This window comes from Pundamilia nyererei, unplaced genomic scaffold, assembly GCF_000239375.1.
Source record: "Pundamilia nyererei isolate P.nyererei 1_Seehausen unplaced genomic scaffold, PunNye1.0 scaffold00017, whole genome shotgun sequence".
Lineage (NCBI taxonomy): Eukaryota > Metazoa > Chordata > Actinopteri > Cichliformes > Cichlidae > Pundamilia > Pundamilia nyererei.
Genome location: NW_005187418.1, coordinates 1,176,766 through 1,193,140, shown reverse-complemented (window position 1 = coordinate 1,193,140; position 16,375 = coordinate 1,176,766). Strand labels below are relative to the sequence as shown.

The window sequence follows — 16,375 nt, the reverse complement described above, 5'->3', positions numbered from 1 at the left end:
ACTCTGCAACAAACAAAACCAAGTACAACCTGTGATTGAATACTTTCAGAACTAACTTTAACAGCAATAACTTAAAGTAATAGTTTCCTGTATGACCTGATGCAGGTCGATGGACACTTGGATGAGCTGTGACTGAAAGGCTTTTGTTTTGTTTCAGTTCATTGAGGTTGAAGCGCTTTAGCTCTCAGACAGCTGCAGTCTCATTTGAATCCTTTGGTATATAGAGGAGTTCACGATCGACTCAATGTCTGGAAGACACCCAGTCCTGTGGCTGCAGAATAAGCCCTCCGTGCTTGTGCTGACAGTCAGTATGGGGTGTTTGTGCTGATGTGCTGTGTTTGGTTTTCTCCAGACGTGGTTGGCCATTGACAAACATCGCCATTTTGGTCTCATCTGTCCAAAGGACATTGTTCCAGAAGTGTTGCGGTTTGTCCAGAAACAGATCGAAGCTATTCTGCACTATTCTTTTCACAGAGAACAGCTTTCTCTCTGCAGACCTTCCAAATAAACCACACTTGTTCGGTTTTCTTCTAATTATACTGTCATGGACAAACATTTTGAGGCCTGTAGTTTTTTTGAGCATTGCAGTCTGACCTTGGGATGAATTTGCTGGGACGTCCGGTAACAGTTTAGATTCTTTTTATCATGAAAAAAACCTACAAAACATAAATGTTTTGTAGGTTTTTTTTATGCTAAATTTAGCATCATTTCAGGTGGGAATATTTGATGGTTTTGTATCATTAAACTCCAGCTATCAGTCAGTTCGTATGGAAGCCCGTTTCTGCCACAAAAAAAAGCAAAAACAAAAAACAAGTATCCATAACTCGAAATTTCAAGTTATTTTCTTGAAATTTCGACTTATTAACTGAAAATTTGGAGAAACGGAATTAGCTCTGCCAATCAGTAATCTACATGGATGAGATCACTTTCTTGTTACCCGGAAGCATATGGCGCAGAGTAACGTGCACTCAAAACCTGATCACAATAAATTGGCGCTTTCGCGAGTACTTTTGCTGATAGTAACGCCATGTGATTCCACTAATAACACAAGGATTTCATCATTTTTGAAGCCACACTGAAAATACTCAGCAATCTGTGCATTCATGACTGGATGTAATACCGGTAGCTTAGCTGTAGCATTTATACCTGGGGGCTAACAAGGAAATGACGTCATTCACATAGATTACTGATTGGCTGCCCTAACTCGAAATTTCGAGTTACTTTTCTCAAAATTTTGAGTTAATAAGTCGAAATTTTGAGAAAATAAGTCGAAATTTCGAGTTATGGATATTTTTTTTTAGTGGCGGAAACAGGCTTCCATAGTTTTGGCCTCTAAAATACATGGTTAGCAAAAGGTCAGCACCTATTATGACGGATGCCATCAGAAACAACACTGCATTATCCTGCTGTTATATCTGTCCTTGTTTAATGCTGATGAACTAGATTATTATTTTGGTTGAAGTAATTTCCGCACGCATTGATTGATTTAAAAAAAAAGCTGAAAAACTGAGATTAATAATCTAATAATTAATAATCACAATCCGAGCAGGGACTTTGACCTCCCGATTAAAGGTCCACGGAGGGTCCAGATTGGTATCAGAGTAGTGCAGATGGGTCGCTGTTCCACTGGAGATCAGCAGAGGGAAACGTAGCTCTCTTTCCTGCGCTCCTCCTCAGACAATAAAAACAAGGCGAAGCCCACACAGTCGGCAGCATCTCGGCTCCATTCAAAGACGTCTGACGGGGGGAAAAAAATCAGAAATATGGACACACGGCCGCCGGTCTGGGACTAGAGATGTAGCTGCAAGGATGCCAGCCAACTGCATCTCCCGTTTGCTCCTCTTCGTGTCGGTGTGCGCGGTCTGGGAGGCGCTGGCCAAATCTCTTCCAGATCAGGGAGCACTGGGTAAGCTCGCCATACGGGGGATGCGGCACAATGAGGAGATGGGAGTGGTTGCATTTTTACGGCTTTTGTCGACAATCAGTCGATCGGTGCAGCGATGCGCCCTGATTTTATGGCAACCTGAAAGATATTTACGGTTAACTACAGGCGAGGCTTTTTGCCGTGCTTGCCCCGGGATAGCGTCGTCTTTTGGCGGTATAGATTCTTTAATATCTGCGAGTTGCTTTGACAGAGAGGCCACGCTGGTGGCCGTGAGCTGGTTATGTCCCCGTGCTGTGCAGATGTGAGAGATTCAGATGTGAGCGCAGGCCCGAGTCTGTTGTTCCTGTGCAGTGTCAGGCCCAACTAAGCCGGGCCTTCATGTGTGTCATTGTTGCTTTGCACAGTGAGTAACGGTGAGAGCAGGAGGGCCTGCGGTCTTGGAAATGTGTCAGTCCCTGAGCCAACATTTTAGATTTCTTCACTCCAAAATCAATTCCCCTGCATGAGAAACCCTCCCGCTATTGTTCCGTTAAGTAATGCTTCAGCAGAGGCCTTAACATACTCCGTGTTTATATTATTGTGGTGCATGTTTAAGGACATTATGTAATTACATTGCATTATGCATGCCTGAAGCTATTTTTGACATGCATGAATGGTCACAGGCACAGAGAGTGCAGGAATGTAACTGAGTATACAGCATTTGAGTTACTTGCACTTGCAGTGCTTTCCTGTTGTGACCTTCTCCGTTTACAGCTCCACACCGTAGAAGGAAATGTTCTTCTTTTTAATCATCGTCCTTATTTGTAGAGTCTCAAAAGCAAGCTAATAATAAACTGGAACTACAGAAGATTGCGAAACCGTTCCTAAAATGTTCTTTAGTGGTCCTGTATCTTTTATTCTGTGCAGTGAAAAGTGGATTTCTATTGATAATTCTTCACTTTAGTTTTCATATTGTCACTTTAACTTTTAGAAAAAGGTTCTGAATGCTGCTTCCACCTCTCCTTTAAGAAATGTTTTGTCTGTTAAACTAACTTTTTAACATAGATTTTGCACCTTTGCCTCGAGGGAGGAAATTGTCATTTAATTGATGCGTCAGGCTTGTTTCGGGAACAGCTCAGCAGTTCTCCTGACCTGCAAGCATTTGCACAATGCTACAAATCTATTCCTGTATTTAGAAATGTCAGATTGCTGACACATTCGGGTCTAAGTTGTGTCGCTTTATGTACTTACTGCTCGGTTACAGCCCTGGCAGGTGTTCTTTGGGTCAGCTACTGTCACGACACATCTGAGATCAGGCCCTTGCACTGTGGTCCTGTGACTGAGTCGGAGCAGCCAGATTCACCCTCAGCCAACATTGTTGGTCGAAGACAAATGTGGCCCATGAGAAAACTGCACATGTGGCTGAAAGCAAGTCCAAACATGTGTTAGTTAAAAAAAACACATTTTTCGAATCATTTTCTTACCCAGTAAGACCAAATATTGGCTCACTCGTTCCTTTTTATGATGTTACACTGAATTTCTGTGAACATTTAACTCTTTTCTAACAGTTGGTCATTTAATTGACAAAGGCTGAGTTAGTCGAGGCCAAACATTACTAATAAGTAAACTCCAGATGTGAAACACAGACCATACATTGTTTGCTATCTGGGTTGGTGGAGATGTTGCTTGTTTTGGAAGGAAATAGATTAAATCAAAACAAGCTTACACCAAAGCGTAATCCGTCTGCAGATTTTTCTTTGCATCCATATTGAGTCAGGTTTACTCCTTTTTGCATATGACTTTAAAACATAACGTCAGAGATAACAGAAACAGCGCAGGTATGATAAACACAATCAGAGCCTTTAAATAATCTTGCTGTAAAAGATATAATGGGTTCAAAAACAATGCCACTTTGACATTTCAGTCCCTAAAGAAGAGTTTATGGCGATTATATTAAAAGAAAAGCACAAACTGTACAAGAAATAAGAGGCTTCCTGCCTTCGATTTTGACAACCATTCGGTGAATTTAAGTTGTGTTTTGTGATGCGTCTACTGAATCACTTCTGAAGGACACTGAGGGAGTGAAAAATTCCCACTGTGTCTCACTGTGACTCTCTGTGTTTGTGTCAATGGAGCTGCTTCAAGCCTTCAAGTGAGGAGCCCAGATTGAGGAAATCCTCTCTACACACACACACACGCACAAAGGAGCCTTTATTGGACAATTTATGTTAATGGATGGCAGCATTTATGCATGCACCGTGGATATGGACACACAAACACCCACACACAAACATACTGCTTATTATCTGAATGCGGCCATTAGCTGCTGTCTCTGGAAGAGTTGTGCATCGAGGGGTTTGTCACTGGAGGCCTGCGCGGTTTTAGCTCGCAGTCCTTCAGGGACTGAAACACAACAAGCCAGCTTTTTGGAGTGTCAGCTTGTATCCATGGGAACATCCCCAGCATGACCCACATCTACGTCGTCCAAGAGACGAGATGAGAAAATGTTCCCGAGCTGACAAGAATGATGAGGGGATGAGGGGTGGAAATAGCCACGCAACGGATTTATGGCGGGTGTGGCTGTGATGACTACAAACATCATCATCAAACTAACAACAACAATCATCCCCTGCTGGAAGTGATTAGTCTGCAGCAGCAGCGCACACAGCTCACCGGTCAATACATTTAAAACTCTGAATGCATTCTTCATCAGTCACATCTGTTGACTCATAATATACATGCTGTGGGGTCAACATAAGTTACACCTCCTGGTGATGTTATAGTCGCCAATGCCCTTAAAGGAGACCTATTATGCTTTTCCTAATTTTCTGTCATGTAGTTATATTGTTACTACGGTGGATGCACAATAGATCATGCTGCAGACTGACCTACAGTCAGCTTTAAGCAATTTTTTTCTGGTCTTGGATCTGTGTGATGTCAGTAAGAGGAGATACCTTTAAGCTCTCATCTCAGGCACAGAAGCCCCACCCACCTGATGTTCAAACCTTCAGTTTACAAGGGTTAGCCAATCAGAAGAAAGCCGGCTTAAAGTGGGAGGAGCTACAAGGCTTAGTAAAGGATAAATAAGATTATTTCGATTTTTGTTCCACTCACTGCGTGTTTATACACCACTCTGCTTTAATTATTACTTATTATTTATCTCTGGCTTACTTCCACAGCGGTTCTTTGTCCTGTCCTCCTCCACTCACCCTCGTGCCAGTCGTGGCAGATAACTTCCCTTCCCTTAATGGCTATGCCAGAGTTTTCTACCTGTTAGAGGGGAGTTTTTCCTTCCCGCTGTCGCCAAAGCACTTGCTCATCATTGCGGTTTTTGCTGTGTTATTTTATAACATACTTCAGAACATAAAGCACCCTGAATTTAGTCTAATAGAGTCAGGCAAAAGAGATTTCATTGTTTTAAAAAACGAAACTACCTTTTATATACATGAAAGTCAGTTAATACTGAGAATCACCATGACTTTTTTTCATCAGCACAAAAAATATTATTGTCAGCTAAACATCCTGAATATCTATGAGTCGATATGAACTGTTAGATGATTTAACAGTGCTGTTTGCTAACTATAGACAAAAACACATGTTTTTAAATATTGGGCCATTTTGCTTCTATTATCTTTCTTTTATGGAAAAATGAAGTTAAAAAGTTTATTTAACCCAATTTTGTCACTTGTACGTATGTAATTTAATACTTACTTAATAGGAATATATTTGCATATTTAAACATAAACTTTCTGAACACTTATAGCAAAAATCATTAATTACTTTAATTTGAACTTATTTAATGTAAGTAATTAACTGAGGAAATTTAACATTACCATTTTTAAACATAACTTTTCAGAAAACTTTTAATACAAAAACCATCTCTGTTAATGTGATTAAACCTAAAGCCTGATTATCTCCTCAGGCAATTCTAATTCTTATAGTAAATAAAATACAAAGTGTATTTAATGTTTTTATTTCACCTGTTGGGGCACATGCTGTGTTTCATGGTAATTATGCGGCCTTCGCTCCGTGTAGGTCATTTTGAATGACATTGTAACGCTGCTGCATAATTATGCCGTCCTTGTAGGACAGCTGAGGGTGACTTGATAAATTGAGCCATACTCAAGTGTAATTAGATCTTTAAAACTGCAGTTTAATGAGACGACACAAGAGTGGTGAATCGGAAAGCTTCGTTTTTAATATGACAGAAATGTTATAGAAGAAATGTCTTTTATTTTGTTCAATAATTGACAAAATATTAGCCTTGTTTGTTCAAAACACTCATCAGTTAGCTACTGGCTAATTACTCTCCCTATTTTTCTCCTTGCAGAGGTGCAAATAAGAGTCCAGGTGTTCGACAACAGCGACCTGTCCCAGTTGGCAGACGCTCAGGTGGAAGTACACGGTAACCAGACCCTGTTGGCGTCCAGCCGTGCTGGCAAGGATGGCGTGGTGAGGGTCAACTTCCTGTACCGTGCGGGAACATGGGTCATTATTACAGCCTCCAAACAAGACTACGTCACCAACTCTGTGCCCTGGCACTCCAGCCGCATCCCACGTAAGTCCAGCGCATTTTACGACTTGTTTGCTTTTTTCTCTACTTGGCAAGTACCGTAACGGTAACGTTGAGCCTTTAAAATGTCGGATATAGAAACATTAGATGCTATGTCCATCTTTTATATACATCCAGTAGATAATAAAAGCTATGTGGAAGCTGTAGGAGGAGTTGACAGCTGGAAGTTTAAACAATTTTTTACCTGTTGACCTACCTCATCCATTTTAAGGTTACTCCAAAGGGTGCGCTTGGCTTCGATACTGCTGTGATTAAAATGGAAGCAGCATTTCTGTTGCATAAAGCCTGGTAGTGCCACAGCTCAGGTTTTTTTAGAACAGGATCACAGGATCTCTTGTTTTTAATTGTGGGAATAAAAAAATGTCTTTTTTGTTTTGTCGCTGGAGTTTTCAAATCTCAGTCGGGCCTGTCGATGAGGACGAGGAGACTGGATTTAAAAACTGCATCATGTGTAATTCACCCACAGAATCCAGTTTTTTTCCCTTTAGCCTCGAGGTTATGGAGCTGCTTTTGCCTAGATGATGGTTATTTTTATTATTTTGAGTGGTAAAACAAACTCTGTCTCAGCAGTGTTCCTGCACCTGTGAAATCTGCTGATTTCGTTTTCTTCTTCTTGTAGTGTATGCAGCAGTCAGCCTGTACCTGCTCGTTCAGAGGCCGGGAACTCTTATTCTGTACGATGACGTCCTGCAGGTGCTCTCTGGGTCTCCAGGTAAAAACAGCCTCTAAAAAAAGCCTCATGCAGAACATATTTAATATAATATAGACTCATTAGAAAACGATAGTCCTGTTGTGGTGATTTGGATTGTTCAGTTTGGCCATTTGAGTTTTTATTTTTTATTTTTCAATACCAGAATTATTGCAGATCATCACAATCTCGCAATCTCGTTGCCTTTTAAATGGTTGTTTTGAATTGGTTCTGCACCCACTCCCAATCAGTTGCTGTCTTGGTCTTGAAAGCAATCTTGGTGTGTCAAATTAGCAATAAAATTCAGTAAGAAGAGACAGCCGGATATCAATTTGCGTTTGAAAGGAGGCAAGTTGCTAATTACATGCAATCTGTTTGTGACTTTTTGGTGATTAACTGCAACAAAATGCGGAAAATAGCAAATCTGTTGCACAGAAGTTCACACTAACTGGCTTATGTTCAGAGTTCAGCCTGAAACTCAAAGATCTGAAACAGAAATGTAGAAATGAATCCACAGACAGCGATGCCGTTGCTTCAGGGGCAATTTAACTGCACAATTACAATGGTGCTCGACAGCCTCATGTCAGGTTTCCTGGGTCGTTGACCCGGTATTTTCAGTTCATATTCACTGTTTATCTTCCGTATGTTCCACTTCCTGTTTTATTGTGTTAGCCCTAGTCTGTGTGCATTATGTTCTAGTTATCTTCCCATTTATCATTAGTCAGATTGAGTCCAGCTGTTTACTCACCTGCCCCTAATCGCTCATCATTTAGCCTGTGTATTTAAGTCCCTCAGTTTCATCAGTTCATTGTCTTGTCATTGACGTTGTCACTGCTGTTTCTGTGTGTGTGTTTTCAGTTCAGTCAGTCAATATTTGTTCATCCAGCCCATAATAAACACCGTGGTAATCCTTCATAAATCAATGTCCTGCGTTTGGGTCATCTCTTCCTCGCATCCACACACGACACCTCTGACACCTCACCTGTGTAGGAATATAACCAGAATACAACCAACTGGCAACCAGATGAGATAAGATAAAGATAAGATAACCTTTATTAGTCCCACACGTGGGAAATTTGTTTTGTCACAGCAGGAAGTGGACAGTGCAAAAGTTATATAGCAAAAATTAGAATACAATACAAATAATATACTGTAGACAACTGTACAGAATAGAATAAAATAAAATACTATATACAGTAGAATAAAATATACAATAAGATAAAAATAGGATACAAATTCGATATACAACTGAGTAAAAATACTACTTTGTATTGAGAGTGGACAGGTTGAGGGCGTTGCACATTAAACTTCTGGGTGAACATTTGGTCACCACAACTATTGTGATCAATTACTGAGCATGAAACAGTTCAGTGGTTCCTGTTTTTACCCTCCTGTGACTGAGCCGTTACACAACAGCAGAGCTCTGAGACTGTACTGTATTCCCTCCACACCCTGTATAAATGAAATCCCTGGATCCCAGCAGGGATTTTGATCAGGTTTGTTTTCTTTTTCCTAATTTTACTTACTTCAGTGCGAAGTAATGCATATTTGTGAACGTGTAACCAGTTTTTCTTGTCTATGGTTAAACAGTTACTGTATCCAGAGTTGGATCCACTCCAAAAATTAACCACTTCTGAGTTGTAGCAGTCTCCATCTTTCAAGAAATTTTGTGGCAAATCCTCCACAATCCTGCTAATAATGAGATAAACAAACAAACAGATAAGCCATAATTAAGGATTCACACCCCTCTCCACAACCTTAAGCCTAGAAGAGCTGTGCGTTATTATTACAAATATAGCTCAGTCGCAGCCGCCTCCGTACAGCTGTGATGCACTCACACATATATCGTTACACCTTTTTGAGCTTTAGAAACAAACACGGTGGTTGTAGGCGTGATAGACTGTGAGGAGGGGATTGTTTCTTTTTCAGGGGCTCGTAACCAGCCGCTGGTGCAGCTCCAGAGGAAGTCCATTCAGCTGCCGTCCAGCTCCAACTACACAGCACTCACTGCTGTGCTGACCACAGCCAGGAGCCAGTATGAAATCGGGGGATTTCCCTTCCTGCTGGGCCAAGAGACCAACAGCTCAGGTCAGTGTCAGTCTGTCAAACTGATGTTACAGTGTGGTCCAAGTTTCTGTGCCTTTCTGGATCATCTGAGGAGGTTTCATTTCTAGGTCTTTCCAATAAAAATTTGCACCGCAGTTTGCATGGATATTTTAGTGTGCTTTAGAAATAGTTGTCCCAGATCTGACTATAAGCTTGCTGTAAATAAATTGCTGCTACTTTGCTAAGTTATTGTCATTTATGGTCACTCGTATACCACCGTCTGGTAGCAAAATGAAGATCAGAGTTATTATTCTGTTCATTTTTAGCTGTTTGTATTTGTGCCTCACCACCAATACAGGTGCAGAAACTGGGTGGATGGACTTGACGGCGCTGGCAGTGGTCAGCATTCAGCTTTTTGATAAAGATGGCAGCGTGATCCGCGTTTCAGATCCGATCCACATCTCTGTGCCGCTGCCATCAGACACCCGAAACAGGATGGCCACGAGTGTGCCCGCTTGGCTGTATCAGCCAAAGACGGGTAAGCTGTGTGCTAAAACTTACAAATAGTCTTTTATTAATGTAAACTATGTATGTATGACTGTACTTAGAGGCTGCTGATCATTTTCTTTCCTCCAGGGCTGTGGGTTCGGAACGGGACGGGCTACATCAAAAAGGACGGGACGCAGTTTGTCTGGAACGTCGTGGTTCCTCAGATGGGATACTGGTTGGCTGCCTTTCCGACGTCTTCAGGTATTGAAAATGAAATGGCTGTTATTGGTAAAATGTTAACTGGTGACTCTTCATGTGCCTTTTTACTGCTGTGGAAACACAGATAACAAGAAGCTGGAGAAGCCTTTACTATAAGATTCACTTTATCATCCCTGAGGAACTCAATAATAAATCAATAAACAAGGTGATTTTGTAGGACAAGGTTAAATAACCTTGAGTTTGAAGCATTGATCGTATGAAAAATGATAGCTTCCTTAAACTTGCATCCGTTTTTAATGGCCACCAGGGGGTGACTCCTCCGGCTGAAACAGACACCAAGATGGTAACAGCAAAACCAATGGGTGGCGTCATGTAGCTATTATCAGCTGAACCAAGTTCCTGATTATTTCATGATCAATGTAAATCAAATTCTTTCCTCCTCCCTCACTTTACAGACAAACTAGCAGTTGTTTGGACAGCATAATAGGGAGCTGACATGCTATGAATGAATCTGAGTTAACTTTTGCAATGATGTCTTGCAGGTTTAGGTTTGTCTCATCCAGGCTTGAGGGATATCACCACCTACCACACTCTGTTCCTGCTCTCCATCCTGGGATCGCTGGCCCTGCTGGTGCTCATCCTGCTCTGTGTGCTGCTCTACTACTGCAGGTGTGGGGAGCATAGGTCCAGGTCTCACTTTTAGGTTTCTATTTGTAGCAAAACGTGGGTTTATTTTAGTCCTGCAAAGCCTATTTTTTTCTACTATCAATAAATTAGGACCACACCCACCTGCTGTTTATGAGGGGTGACCAATTATAAGGAAAATAGCTTACCAGAGGACGGGCTTGTTCTACACATCCAAAACAGCTTATTTTAAATGTGGGCTTAATTAAGGTCCGAAGAAAGCTTATTTTGAGCAAAGATACTCCAGTAGACATGTTTCCTTTTTTTTTACTATAAAATAACATATGAAAAACTAATTAAAAGTTTACTGTGTACAATAAGCATTCATACTTTATTTGAAATGGAACTTTGCCAAATTAAGGGAGCTATTGAGTACTGCAGTACACAAATAATCCACCAGAGGGCAAGAAACATGCGTCAGATAGTGTACCTGTTTTTTCCAGCGATGTACTGATCTTGCCTATGATAAAGGTCTTAAAAACTGGCTTTATGGGGTTCCTGCTTCATTAGACAGTTTTTGAAATCCCTCCCCTTTTTTGCAGCTGTTTCGCTTCCTTCTGACTTTCAGTTTTTGTTTATCTTTCAGACGGAAGTGTCTGAAACCACGTCGACAGCAAGGCAAACCTCACACGTCCAATCTAAACGGTGCTAAGAGAGACCAGGGCACATCCACGTCACGGCTAAATCTGATCTGTGGAGGTCATGTCGAATCAGGCCCCTCCAATGACAAATCTGACTTGTCGCCATCGCGAGACTACCAGAGTTCAAGGGAGGATTTAACTAAGCATGTTCCAGCCCACATGCTGCGACACGCAAAGGGTAAAAATGCGTCAGGTTCCCAACGGGGTGAAAGCTTCCCCATGAAGGTTACACGTGCCACAGAGACCAACAACTTGGACAGCCCTTTGCTGCATGACGACTACAACCGGAACTACAGCCCCAAAGACAACAAGGAGTCCGACTATCACAGACACCACAACGCCAACGACAATCGAGGGTACTCCTCCGATCCCCCGTCCCCACCTCGCTTCCAAGGCTACGTCCCAAGCCAGTCCGACAAGCCTCCGGATTATTCCGCAGCAGCAGCAGACAGCCTTGCCCGACCTACTTCCCTCAACACCCAACCAGGTCAGATCATCTTTTGCAGCTCCATTGACCAGATGAAGGAGAACATGTACCGTAGCATGGTGCCAACCCTGGTTATCCCCGCCCACTACATGCGCCTGCCATCTGAGTTTTCTGGCAAAGATGGCAAGGACCAGAAGGATCACGACAAAGATGGCACACAGATGGGAGGAGGGCAGCAGCACCATCACCACCACTCCCAGAAACAAGGCCAGCAGCAGCAACAGCAAGGAGGATCTCAAGGCGACGACTCTGAAGAACCGAGCTGGGCATCTGACTCGTCCGGGGGACCTGTGACCATCCCAGTGCTATTCAACGATTCCACCATGGCTCAAATGAACGGGGAACTGCAAGCTCTGACAGAGAAGAAGCTCCTGGAACTTGGAGTTAAACAACACCCGAGGGCGTGGTTCATCTCTCTTGATGGTCGAGCTAATGCTCACGTGCGCCACTCCTACATAGATGTTGGGAATGACCTCAGTGGCGGTGGTGGATTCGGAGGTGGCTCCAGCAGCACTCCACGGGATGTCAACCTGGAACCGCCTCTGGAGGCCCAAGAGCGAAAATCAGCTGGAAATAGAAAGGGAAAAGATGAGCGCTGGGGGACGGGAGGACGGAAGGGCCACGGTGTTAGCAGCAGCGGCGGGAAGAGTTACTCCAAGCTGGCCTACCCTGACCACAGCGAGCCCAGCAGCAGTGAGGGACGTCCCGTCTCTCCCGAGGAGAACTCCCTAACCCCTCTTCTGGACGAAGGCCCGTCCTCCCGAGGATCCACCATCCCTAGAAGAGGACGCAGCCGCGTGAACAGCAGCCGCAGCAGCAACAGCGAGAACCGCCGCGACTCCATGACCAGTCCAGAGGATGATTCCGAGGACAAAGATGAGAACAAGAAGAGCCCCTGGCAGAAGATCGAAGACAGGCCTCTGATGGTCTTCCACCCCAGGAAGTGAGCTTTTTGAATGAACACTGGAACTATAACAGCCTTGTGAAAGAGGAGTCTTTCACATCACCGAGAGGGAGGTCACAATAAGCACAGCCACTGCTTCACCAATCCATATCCAGGTTGTTGTTTGACCTTTGTGTTTGCCAGTTACTCTCGTAGCCTCACTGTCAGTTAATCCCTCTGGTTTCCACTGAGTTGTAGATTGAAATCTGTCCAGTTTATTGTGAACCCCGTCTCCTATCACCTGTCACTGAACCATGGTCTGAGCCATTGCACATACTGACTGTGGAAATAGCCATTTTATAGAGCAAAATATAAGAATAGAGCACTTGCTAATAATTTGATAACTTATTGATTGATACTTACAGAGTATTTGGAAGTGGATGGCATTTTTTATGGGACTGATGGGAATTCTTGGCAAATTAGGTTTTTTTCCCTGGACTAATTCTACCCAGATGCTCACAATGACTGTAGAAGATGTGAGCTTCTTTTTTCTTCTCTACTCCGAAACAGCTTCCCTGTCTGAGGAAGTTGTGAAAGTTTGTCCTTGAGCTCTTGTGAACAGATTACAGAAATATTATAAAGTCCAACGTGCAACTTGCATTTTGCTCCTTCAGGGATGTTCTTGATTTCCTCTTCCTCCTGTACTGTGTTCATGTGTTGTAATTACTTACTCAAATAGTAATGATTTGAACTGTTCAGCATCATCTCCATCTTCTCTGTAATATCACAGTGATCTACTGTACAATTTTGCCAAAAGTACGCATTTCTGCCTTTCTTCTCTTGGTGAGAGTTTTGGCCAGCAGAGACTTTGTTGCATTTGGGTCATTCCAGTAAAAATCAGTCAGTGCCTCCCACCTGACCCTGTTTGAATCAGCAGATTTTTTATACAACAGCATCTGTAATAAAGAAATGTAAGGTTTCACCTTAATACTGTGGATATTTTTACAGTTATAAGCCCTCAAAATACCTAAGAGTGGTTTAAAATTCAGCTCTTTTTAATTCACATTAAAGCTCTGTTAAAAACTTCAATTTCACACCCACTCTGTCACAACCCAAAGGGTCTCAGGACGAGTGGATGCTCTGAGTATAGGTCAACATATGAGAACACTTGCGCTGAACAAAAGTAATGGCCAAAGAAAATTTGGAGACCCTCAAGGATTTTGAAAAACTTCTTTAGAACCTAAAATTTTTGGATAAATGTGATTTATCAAAATGATTAAACACAGTATGTGAGCACCAATGTCATTTCTCTGGTGAAATATTAGAGTTGTTTATGTAAAATCTGTGTTCATCAAAAGCAACATTATGGCTTTTAGACTGTGACACTTGGAGATGGTGTAACATTGATTTGCTCACAGTTTCTAACATTTATGATGTTAAAAACTCAAGTAAAACCCTGTGTACTTTGAGGGCCTTTAACTTGGACAGTATTTATAGAATGAAGGTAAAAATTTGCATGGCCTCATTAAATTTGAGGGGGGGAGCCGTGGAAGCTTCTGAGGGGGTCAGGTGGGATTTTTTTTTTTTTTTCCCAGATTGGGCTGATTTTATATGGAATGACCCATTTATCTTGTGTAAATACATGCCCAGATATTTGAAAGACCATTTGGTATAGGAAGGTTGCATGCATATGAATGTATGAAATAAACAGAAGGCACCAAAAGCCCTCCCCTACAAGTTCCTGCTAGACAACCCCTAAACGCCAAGAAACAAGCGTAGTTCCAAACCGCTTTTACTTGAAGACTTACTGTTTCTGAAATATCCTACTGAGATCAGCGGGGGTTGCCTGTAGACAGAGCCTGAACCACTTCTCTCCTGTAAGTGCCTTCTTTCACATAGGATCGAGTGATAGGCATGCCGGTCCCTTTTTAAAATGCAGTCAGCGGTCACCTAAACTCACTGTCGAGATCGGCAGGCACTGATAAGCACACTGCATTGCGGTAACAACAACAGCAACACGCGTCACTCTGGGGAGCATGCCTGCCAAAACAGACAACTTTTCTTGCGGCTATTCCGTCCTTGGATATCTTAATTTCTTGTATCTATCCTCTTTTTTCACGGAACCTGTAAATGGTATGATCTATATGAGATTTTATGTGTATACAATGTGCATGTTAAATGTAGAATAGGGTGTTTTTAATGATTTTTTTTTAAACTATTATTATTGATAACAAGGATGTTTGGCACAAAATGATGCATTGGACTGTGTTGCCAAATGAACTTCATGAAGATACACTGACTTTTCCCTTAATCCAGTTCTAACGAAATTCACTTCCGGTCGTAAATGTTTACAACGATAACATACTGACCAACACGCTCCTGCTGTTACTAGCATCACCACTGCCTATTCAACAACTGTGAACTTAGCGAGGCTGACGGCTGTTTTGTTGGTGGTTTTTGCAGAGTAATGGGTTGCTTATGAAGGGAAAACGGCTGTATAAAAGTCATGCTGACATGTTGGTCCTTTGTAGCATTCGCTTGCTGTTCATAAGCCTGTGTCAGTAGCCTACGGAACAAGCTGAAAATGTGATGTAACTCAAAGTCTGAAGAATAGCACAACCATGAATCGAATCCTGCTAAAATGTTGCGCCCACTGCTGTAAGTGTACTTTTATTTTTTTGAACCAGATATGGAAAGTATTGAGTTGTGCAATCGTGGCTTTTCTTGCTTGTTTATGTTTTGCTAATGAAGTGTTTTCTCAGATTTGGTGAACGATTTGACACCGAATCCCCGAGAGGAAACTTCAAATCTGGCAACCTACCGCGCTGGATGTTTTTGATAGTTAAGAGCATCAAGAGGACTGAGCTGTAGGCCTTCATCCTGTGCAGTAAATCATCGGCTTCATTCACCTGGTCAGTTGTTTGTAAACTGTAAATTGATTCAACTTTCTGTACATGAGACAAAATAGAAATAAATTTGTTCCCACGGTCTGTCTGTGTTTGGGATTTTATTTTAAAAAACCACATCAAAACTAGCCTCTAATTAGGTCAAAAGTCCATGAAGAAAAATAGCAAACTCAAGCTGTTGGATAAGTGAATGTAGCAGAACAAATAGATGGCAAATAGATGTTCCACCAAAGGATACTGAGGGCAATCAAGGAGAGAGGAAACAGCTGGAGGAAAAGAAACAGCTGAAATTAATCAAGATCAAAGATACAATTAAAGGAAATCTAAATACAAGACACAAAACACAACTCACTGCCAAACTAAATCAGGAAGCAGGCAAAAAACCTGACAAGAAGATAAAAGAATAAAGTAAACCTGAGGTATCAAATATTTAGAAAACTAAGTGTTTTCAAATAAATAAAGTAAAATAAATTCATTTACTTTGATTTAAAAAAAAACCCCAAAATAAAGTATACAATAATAACAGTAATGTTTTACATATTCTAATCATCTAGGAGTGGGAAGTATGCACATATAATTAATCCCACCCCTTCTTCATAAGTGCTGAAGTATTGTTTCAGTTTCCTTGTTGATAGAAACTTCAGGAACATCAACATACATATTTGCACATAACTTATGCACTGTTTGAAATGCAAAAAAATGTTCATATATAGTTTTTATAATTCCGCAATTTTTTTCCCGCACGTCAAAGGAAAATGCCTCCAATTTTGGAATGTTGACTGCAAAATCTGAGTAGAAAAAGAATATAAAAACTAAACAAACAGAGATATTATTTGAAATTCAACCATCATTATCTTTTTATTATACCTAATAAAGACTATGTGTTTTAAGCAAC

At 41.6% G+C, this 16,375-nt stretch overlaps 1 protein-coding gene across 1 annotated transcript; it reads left to right on the top strand.

Moving 5' to 3' along the window:
• Positions 1–1,593: 1,593 nt before the first annotated feature.
• On the top strand, positions 1,594–15,564 carry fam171a2b (family with sequence similarity 171 member A2b). The gene is made up of 8 exons (XM_005725740.2): positions 1,594–1,906; positions 6,195–6,422; positions 7,057–7,149; positions 9,055–9,213; positions 9,530–9,709; positions 9,808–9,921; positions 10,422–10,548; positions 11,150–15,564. Exons 1-8 carry the CDS (start codon positions 1,810–1,812, stop codon positions 12,636–12,638), a joined length of 2,487 nt encoding a protein of 828 aa, XP_005725797.1. The 5' UTR covers positions 1,594–1,809; the 3' UTR covers positions 12,639–15,564.
• The last annotated feature ends 811 nt before the right edge of the window (positions 15,565–16,375 follow it).

What these genes read in the sequence shown, in the direction of transcription:
- fam171a2b (XM_005725740.2), top strand. Translation starts at nt 1,810, where the DNA reads ATGCCAGCCAACTGCATCTCCCGTTTGCTCCTCTTCGTGTCGGTGTGC. An exon ending in GCTGTATCAGCCAAAGACGG is followed by an intron (nt 9,710 to 9,807) that starts GTAAGCTGTGTG and finishes TCTTTCCTCCAG; the next exon opens with GGCTGTGGGTTCGGAACGGG. An exon ending in GTGCTGCTCTACTACTGCAG is followed by an intron (nt 10,549 to 11,149) that starts GTGTGGGGAGCA and finishes TTTATCTTTCAG; the next exon opens with ACGGAAGTGTCTGAAACCAC.